General features: G+C 39.1%; 2 protein-coding genes across 4 annotated transcripts in view; one reads left to right on the forward strand and one right to left on the reverse strand.

Annotated features, from left to right (window-relative positions):
• LOC116720997 (gastrula zinc finger protein XlCGF48.2-like) overlaps positions 1–8,230 on the forward strand; it is a 31,654-nt gene extending 23,424 nt beyond the window's left edge. Inside the window, exons 1-3 of one of the 2 annotated variants that reach the window (XM_032564560.1) lie at positions 4,645–4,871; positions 5,922–6,022; positions 6,490–8,230. In XM_032564560.1, coding sequence (XP_032420451.1) covers positions 4,673–4,871; positions 5,922–6,022; positions 6,490–7,263 — 1,074 coding nt within the window. In that variant the 5' untranslated portion in view covers positions 4,645–4,672 and the 3' untranslated portion in view covers positions 7,264–8,230. Of the gene's footprint in view, positions 1–4,644; positions 4,872–5,921; positions 6,023–6,489 lie in introns of those variants that run through there. The other variant, XM_032564559.1, reaches the window with a different exon arrangement.
• LOC116720981 (zinc finger protein 391-like) lies at positions 80–4,136 on the reverse strand. 2 transcript variants are annotated; one of them, XM_032564531.1, is made up of 3 exons: positions 3,895–4,136; positions 509–1,477; positions 80–424 (listed from the first exon to the last, which is right to left on the reverse strand). In XM_032564531.1, exons 1-3 carry the CDS (start codon positions 4,091–4,093, stop codon positions 333–335), a joined length of 1,260 nt encoding a protein of 419 aa, XP_032420422.1. In that variant the 5' UTR covers positions 4,094–4,136; the 3' UTR covers positions 80–332. The 2 variants fall into 2 exon arrangements, with proteins under 2 accessions (XP_032420422.1, XP_032420420.1); XM_032564529.1 differs by having other exon boundaries at positions 80–1,477.
• Positions 8,231–8,248: the final 18 nt, after the last annotated feature.

An 8,248-nucleotide genomic window follows, 5' to 3' on the forward strand; every position in this document is an offset into this window, starting at 1 on the left:
ATCAAAACCTTTCATTTCTAGAATCATGCACTGAATCACATAAATGATCAGGACTCAGTAAGTCAATGTCCACATCATGTTTTAGATTTTTCTTTATGCTTGATATTTATTAGTAAGGGTCAGAACAGCTTAATCTAGTAACAGAAATAATCAAGTAAGAAAAGTCAAACATTTTAATCTAACCTGCATCTATAACATGTATGATTCATTTTAAAAGTAACTTCATGTCTTGTTACTGCTAAACTAAAATCTCACAACAGGAAAATGCACAAGCACAACATCCGTATTTTCAAAATAATTTACCAAGACAGACTGAAATCTGTGTAGCCGTATCAATGAGCTGTGTGGGTTCTCCTGTGAACATTTAAATATGAACTATGTATAAAACCTTTCCCACATGTGTCACATGAAAAAGGCCTTTCACCTGTATGAGTTTTCTTGTGAACCTTTAAACTAGAAATTCGAGAGAAAATTTTCCCACATATTTCACAAGAAAAAGGACTTTCACCTGCATTCACTTTGTTGTAAAGAGAGAAATCTTCTCCATATGTTTGACAAGGCCTCTGACCTGTATGAATTTTCTTATGGTTGTTTAAATTATCAATGCGAGTGAAAGATTTCCTACATAAGTCACAAGAAAAAGGCCTTTCACCTGTATGAGTTTTCTTGTGAATATTTAAATGATCGATTCTTAAGAAACGTCTCCCACATGTTTCACAACAGAAAGGCCTCTTACCGGTGTGAATTTTCTTGTGAACTTTTAAATTACTAAATTGAGAGAAACTTTTCCCACATATTTCACAACAGAAAGGCCTCTCACCAGTGTGGATCCTGTAATGCTGTTTCAAGTTAAACTTCTTCTTGAACGATTTCCCACAAATATCACACTTGTCAGTAAAGCACTGAGTTTCTGACACGGTGGAAATATTTCTTCCTCCCTGATCTTTGCTCTCAACTACAGCAGAAATATGAAGAGAAAGCTGCTCAGGTCTTGGCTCTCCTTCACAGCTAAATACAGGAGAATCTGTTTCCTCCTTCACTCCTATCAGTGGTTCCACTTCTTCTTTAATCCATGCAGTTTCTGGATCCTCCCGTTCTTCATTCTCTGGTCTTCGTGGATCCTCCTCTTCCTCTTTACTCCATTGAGTTTCTGGTTCCTGCCATTCTTTAAACAGCGAAGGTTTAATTTCTGCTTCTTCCTCGTTCATCCAGTCAGTTTCTGATTCCTCCCATTCTTCAGTCGGTGGAGGCTCTGATGTTTTCCATGGCCTTTTATCCCATGAAGACTCGGCGTTCTCACTTTCTCCTTCCATCAGTGTCCGTTCAGGTGGCCTTGGAGGATCCGGCTCCATTTGATCCCCTCCAGTCCACTGAGGTTCTGCTTCCTCCTCCTCGTGGCTGGACCGCCTCCTCTGGTTACACAGAAGGTGGATGGAAGAAACTTCCTGCTCAGTGAAGACATTTAGCTTTTGGACGTCTGTGGGAACAAAGGAAGAGATCATTGATATTAATTAATATATCAATGACTGTCTTATGCATCAATCTTCTGAATTTGCTTTGTCAGCTCAGCCCAGTTTAAATGCAGCAAAATTATTACTAAAAAATGGGCTGGTGTCACATGACTGTTAGAGGAAAACCCAATAACTGAGTAGAGCTGCACTGAGGAGGGCCAAGCGTCTCCATGGGAACAGTTGGACACCATCTTCATTTATAACTTGATGTTTGGGAGGAATGTCGTCACATTACATATTTAACTCTGACCTGGGAATATTTCATCATCACATTTCAAAAACATAAATCTGCAGAAAATCATTTGTAAGTTCCTCTGCAAACATTTACTGAGATATGATTTATGTATGTAGGCCAATATCTGCTGTGGCTGCAGTAAATACAGACACAATGAATGAAAGCAGCTGAAAATCTTTCTACATGACGATCAGTCAACGTGACACTTCTGACATTTCACTGCACTTTGGTAATAAAGTTTTGAAATTCATAAAAATGTGAGCAGTTTGGGTGACATGAATCTTCCCAAACATTTTCTTTAAGCTCAAACTGCAAATGAACAGCTGATCAGAAAACAGCCCACTGCTGCTGTTTGGTGCTTAATGTGACAGCAGCTGATCAGATCTGCATCAGTCATCACTTCCTGGCCTGCTAACGCTGCTGCTGCTAACGCTGCTGCTAACGCTGCTTCCTGGCCTGCTAACGCTGCTGCTAACGCTGCTTCCTGGCCTGCTAACGCTGCTGCTAACGCTGCTTCCTGGCCTGCTAACGCTGCTGCTAACGCTGCTGCTAACGCTGCTGCTAACGCTGCTGGAGGCCATGTTGGAGCAGGAAAGACATCAGATGCTTTTACAGATCAAATGTTTTGTTGATTTAACGTCCAACTGAAAATAAATCAACTTTCTTCAGATCAGACACACATTACTGGTTTAGATTTCACTCCAAGTCTTAACATTTATTCCAATCTTAATTAAATTATATCTCAGTTTTATCATCTTCCACTAACAATCTAGATAAAAATTACTCAAATAAAAACCTGTGTCTGTCTCTTTAGTTCAGTATTCAGAAAACCATCTGGTTCTAACAGAACAGCTTATTTTAGATGAGTTTCTACTTCAGTTTATTTTTGCTAAAATGTCCATAGTTTGTTTTGAAGTTTGTTAGTTTATTTCATTATTCATTTTTAAGATATTGTTCAGCCCCATAGAAAAAGCACCAGCTGGTTCTGCTCTGGTTACTTTGGTTCAGTTACCTGGGAAAGAATCAGAAAACAACAGGATGTAAAAAGGTTCAGGTGCCCGAGCATTTAGCAGAAATCATCTTATGTTGAGTAAAGGAACTGATTCTTTTTAAAAACCTCGGATCCAAAGTACATTTTCAGTCTAACATCCATAAACAGTGACTGTGTTCCAGTTACCAAAGAACAGGAGCTGTAAGATACACACAACAAACTTCATATGCCAAGAAAATGGTTGTTTTCTAAGATATACCTCACAACCAGTCAACCAGTCAGTCAGTCAGTCAGTCAACCAGTCAGTCAACCAGCCAGTCAGTCAGTCAGTCAGTCAGTCAGCGCTCCCACATCTTACCATTACTGAAGAAAGATAGAAATAGATTAAAGTAATTTAGTCCAGATCACTCACTGATTTACTCAACTAAATGTGAAAGAGGATAAAGAAACTGATGGAGATGTAAACTAACTAACTAACTAACTAACTAACTAACTAACTAACATGACCTAGATCTTGAGAAAAGGTCACTAGATACAATCAGCAGCTACATGGATTGAGGCGGTGAAAAAAACTCTTCATATTTCTGTCATTTGGAGAAAAGTAGACAGCAGAGAAATATTATTACAAATCTACTCATAAAGAAAAATCCAAAAACTATGAAAGTTTTTGCTTTCCATTCTAAATTGGACCCTTCAGAATATTCTACTAAAGATTCAATGATTTCTTAGATAAAACCTGCAACCTTCTCCCAGCATTCACAAGGTTCTTCAGAAAAAGATCATTTATCAATTAACTGTTTGTCAATCAATATGATCAGTCAACTTTATATTAAATCTTTAGTCAATATTCTGCATCCATAATCAAAATGCCATCTGGGATTTATGCTAAAATGTTCTTTATTATTTTAGATCATTTTTATTCACACAGAGGCGCTAAACCACCACAGTTTTATTTTTATTGTTTTTGTTTGGTACATTATTTATTTATTTATTGTGTTTATAGTTAACATTAATATTTTAGTCAGTCGGTTTAAATGATCATCTGGTTTTCAGAGACTCGAACAGAAATCTGTTGTTTTGTTATGTAGCATCAGAGCTAAAACCTGAAACGGACCTCTGTCTGCATTTAACACATCAGCACCTTCATCCAGACCCACCAGAACTTTGTCTCTGCAGCTCCGAACCGATTCTGTTGAGTTTTATCTGCGGTTTCCAGTTGATCCCCATCATCCTGCGCTGAGCATCGAGCTGCTCCTCGTAGCAAATGATGGTTTTTTCGACCTCAGTGAAGATTTCTTCAGCAGCAGCAGTTAGTCTCTCTCTGATAAAATCTCTGAGATGCTGAGCTGAAGACATGGTTGCTGAAATATTAGCTGAAAAGATAAAACACCTTTTTTTGCTAGACGAGTTCACACAACCTCCTGCTAAATCCTTTATTTTTCTTTTTGCTGGGGGTCACCACAAATCAGCTGATTGGTCAATTTGCGCCCCCTGCTGGACTGGAGCGGAACAGCTCAACGTTACCTGAAACATACCTGAACTTTTTCCTTCTTTACATTTTTTGTGATCCAAATAATTATTTGTATGGGATTTGTGGACAAAAACACAACAAAATAACACCCAGAATTTGGCTCACAAGTGGCAGCTGTGTTTTTGTGAAACCCTTAAAAATATTTCAGTTCTTCAGTGAATAGAATTAAATGTCCTAAAGGCTCGTAAACCATAAAAATGAAGAAAAAGTTCAGGTCTGATTCAGTGAACAGTCATTTTCTGCTGTTCCAGTCCAGTCCAGCAGGGGGCGGAAATGATCCAATAAACTGCTTTCTGTCAGTTTGACCCGCAGCGGAAGTAAAACAAAAGGCTCCAGCATCAGGTTGTGTGGACTCATCTAGAAAACGGTTGTTTTATCGTTTCTCAGCTAATATTTCAGCAACCATGTCTTCAGCTCAGCGTCTCAGAGATTTTATCAGAGAGAGACTAACTGCTGCTGCTGAAGAAATCTTCACTGAGGTCGAAAAAACCATCATTTGCTACGAGGAGCAGCTCGATGCTCAGCGCAGGATGATGGGGATCAACTGGAAACCGCAGATAAAACTCAACAGAATCGGTTCGGAGCTGCAGAGACAAAGTTCTGGTGGGTCTGGATGAAGGTGCTGATGTGTTAAATGCAGACAATTAATCTGGAAACAGAGACAGATGGAGGTAAAAGAGAAGAAGATTAATGATGCAAATCAAAAATAAATTATAGCGATGTAAAGAGTTTAGATTACATCTGATGTCAGATCAGAAAAGACAAAAATCATTTGAGTAATTTCTCCACTTTAGATGTTTTCTAGGTCGTTGATGTTTCCTTCCTGCTACTTGATTTTCCCGTTGCTCCATTTTTCCACAGAACTGCTAAGCTGCCACTTAAATCCCCTCAGAGTCTTATGAAAGTAACATTAAACACTAACTGTTATAGTTTCTATGACAACAGAAGGGTAGCACCAACCAATAGAGAAAGCTACTACAGATGCGCTACACTGACAGCCATACCAGGGGCACACACCAGGGCTCGTCCTGGGAACAGGAAGTGAATTTTAAATGATCCTAAAGTGACTGTAGAGTGAGAAAAGAAATGTGACCTGATGAAGTGAAACAAAATATAGTTTCTGTTTAATCCAAAGAACTTCATTACTAACATCTGCAGCCTGAAACTATCCTGGGTTTTACTGCAGGATAGACAATATAATGATGATTTAACTGATTCAGTTTTGGCCCCAAAAGAATTAAGTTTCTCCTAAACTCACTCTGATGTGGAATACTTTAAGTATTTGTTGGCTTATTTTACTTTAAACTGAATCAATATTCTTACTTCTGTGTTTCTAAAACAGAATGTGTTCTTTAATGGGTGGCAGAGGCTCAGGAGGCCAGAGGTCATCCTGTCACCGGTAGTTTGCTGGTTTAAACCTTAACTCCATTTATCATTAATTAAAGTAATGGTGGTGTTAATATTACATCACCAGCTGCTCTGTGCCAGAGATATCAGTGACCTAAAATATTGCATTTCATTTACACACTTTTTCTCTCCAGATGTATTGAGCTGAAAACGTGACAACAGGAGACTGTTGGTCACTTATTGACCTGATAGACGAGACAGTCATCAATCGATCAATATTATTGATCCCTTCCTTTGTCCCCACAGACACCCAGAACCCACATGTGTCGGTTAAGGAGGAAGCTGCTACCGTCCAGGAGAGAAGGTCCAGTCATGAGGAGGACGAAGCTGAATCTCAGTTTACTGATGTAATGTTACTTTTTATAACTCATCCCTCTTGTGCTTTCGATCATGTCTGCATGATCCCATCATGAGATTTATCAAGCTGCTGCCCTATAAACGTCCACAGTGTCGTATAACAGCAGGAGATGCCTGTGATCCAGGAGACCATCTGGGTTTTACTTCCCCGACCCAGAACTGAGGCTGCATTTTATGCATTAAGTAACAACGCCCCTTGGCTTAACAATAGACAAATGGTGGGACCCTCTGTGTTGGGCCCCACAGGATCCTTGGTGCTTAACAATCAAGGATTCACACCTATAACCCAATCAGGCCTCTCTTCTCTCTGTTGGCTCAGAGCCAGTGACACCCTGCTGCTAAATGACCTGCTGATCACAGGAAGCCAGAATCCACCGGGAGGCAGAGCAGACTTGACTCTGTGTTTCTGTTCTCACCTTGCAAAGTTTTAATATATTTCTTATTTCTTCTCACCCAGACTTTTGTTAAAGTCATTTCTTCCAATGCAACTGAAGAGGAACAGATGGAACCAGAACCTCCACTGACTGAAGAACATTGGGAACCAGGATCTATATGGATCAAAGAGGAAGAGGAGGAGGCACAATCTCCGGTGTTTAATTTTGAACAGCAGGAACCAGAACCAGAACCTTTACCGACCAGGCAGAACCAGAAGCACGTCTGCAGCAGTCAGGAGGGAGAACAGCTGGACCAGAAGCAGTTTGCTGCTTTGATGGAGACTTTCACACTTCAGAGACGGGATCTGAGTGACGGAGAGCCAAGTGAGCCTCCTTCCTTTTCTCCTGAAGCCGAGAGCAGAGACCAGGAAGGAAGCAGCTCCACCGTGTCAGAGAATCAGTCCCACACCGACACCAGAACCGGGCCTTTCAGCTGTGGTGTGTGTGGGAGATTACTGAAGAATAAATACGACTTAAAACAGCATTACATGACCCACACTGGAGAAAAGCCTTTTACTTGTGAAACATGCAGTAAAAGTTTTGCTAGACGTTCTCAATTAAATGTTCACTATAGAACCCACACCGGAGAAAGGCCTTTTACTTGTCCGATATGCAAGAAAAGTTTCTTTCAAATTGGTCATTTAAATGTCCACAAGAACATTCATACAGGTGTGAGGCCTTTTTCTTGTGAAACATGTGGGAAAAGTTTTACTAGACGTTATTTATTAAATATTCACCGGAGAAGCCACATGGGTGAGAGGCCTTTCTCATGGGAGAGCTTTATGAAAAGCTTCTAGAATAAAACATGTTTAGATCAACATGGGAAAGACACACTGCCTTTCCTGTGTAGGTTTGGAGTAAACATGTTTTCACTCAATCCAAATATCTCCAACAATTCATTTTCTCTAAGTTAAATGTGAACCAGAAAACCCACAGAGGTGGAAGAAGCTTATTTGATGCTTTTAGGCTGAATTTCCACATGAAACAAAAACCCAGAGGTGAAGAGAGGTCGTCCATCTGTCCAGCTGCTGAAGCTTAGTCCAAATACTGTCATCAACATAACTGCAGATCTACAACAGGAAGGATCAAACTAATGTATTGTAGAGTTGAAATGGCCTAATCAAAGGCTGGATTTCAACCTTATTATATCCTGATGTTCAGAATTGGATGTTTGTAAATAAATGATCTACAGTGGGGTTGTAGAGGAAACTGAGGAAACATTTCTCCACACCAACAATGTTAAACTTACTTTTGGTTGATTTCCTCAATCTGAAGTTTAATTTCATAACTTTGTTTTAAACTTTAAAACTTTGTTTTAAAGTTCATAAACTACTGATGGTTGCTGTTGACAACATTGTTCATTTGATTTTTCAATGTTTTTCTTAACTTTTGAGTTTATTCCATTTATTGATAAATGTATTTTAGACTTTTACTGTGAAAACCAAAATGTCTGAATAGTTTAGCAGTTTTTTACTTTGTTTTTCAATAAGATAAACATTTGGTTTCATAATGTTGAATTTAAACAGGAATTAAATTTGTTTTGATTGTAATTGTTGCTGCTGTGGTTTTTACAGGACAGCAGATGTGAAGGATGTGTTCATATATGATGAAGTATAGATATGGTAATGTAGAAGTGCTGTCTGGATTTACAGATCTAGTTGTAATAGTTCTACGGTTTGGATGAGATTTATTCTAATTTGTCCACAAATCTTTGTGCTGCGATGTGTTCTTGGTTTTAAATAAAGCCTCTGCTGTTCACCTGAACGTCTTCAGATTCTTTTA

Source organism: Xiphophorus hellerii, chromosome 6, assembly GCF_003331165.1.
Source record: "Xiphophorus hellerii strain 12219 chromosome 6, Xiphophorus_hellerii-4.1, whole genome shotgun sequence".
Classification (NCBI taxonomy): Eukaryota; Metazoa; Chordata; class Actinopteri; order Cyprinodontiformes; family Poeciliidae; genus Xiphophorus; species Xiphophorus hellerii.

Excerpts from the sequence above, each read along its gene's own strand:
- LOC116720981 (XM_032564529.1), bottom strand. The coding sequence starts at position 4,093 with ATGTCTTCAGCTCAGCATCTCAGAGATTTTATCAGAGAGAGACTAACT. Across the intron at positions 1,478-3,894 it reads GCTGCAGAGACAAAGTTCTG|ACGTCCAAAAGCTAAATGTC; the intron begins GTGGGTCTGGAT and ends TTGTTCCCACAG.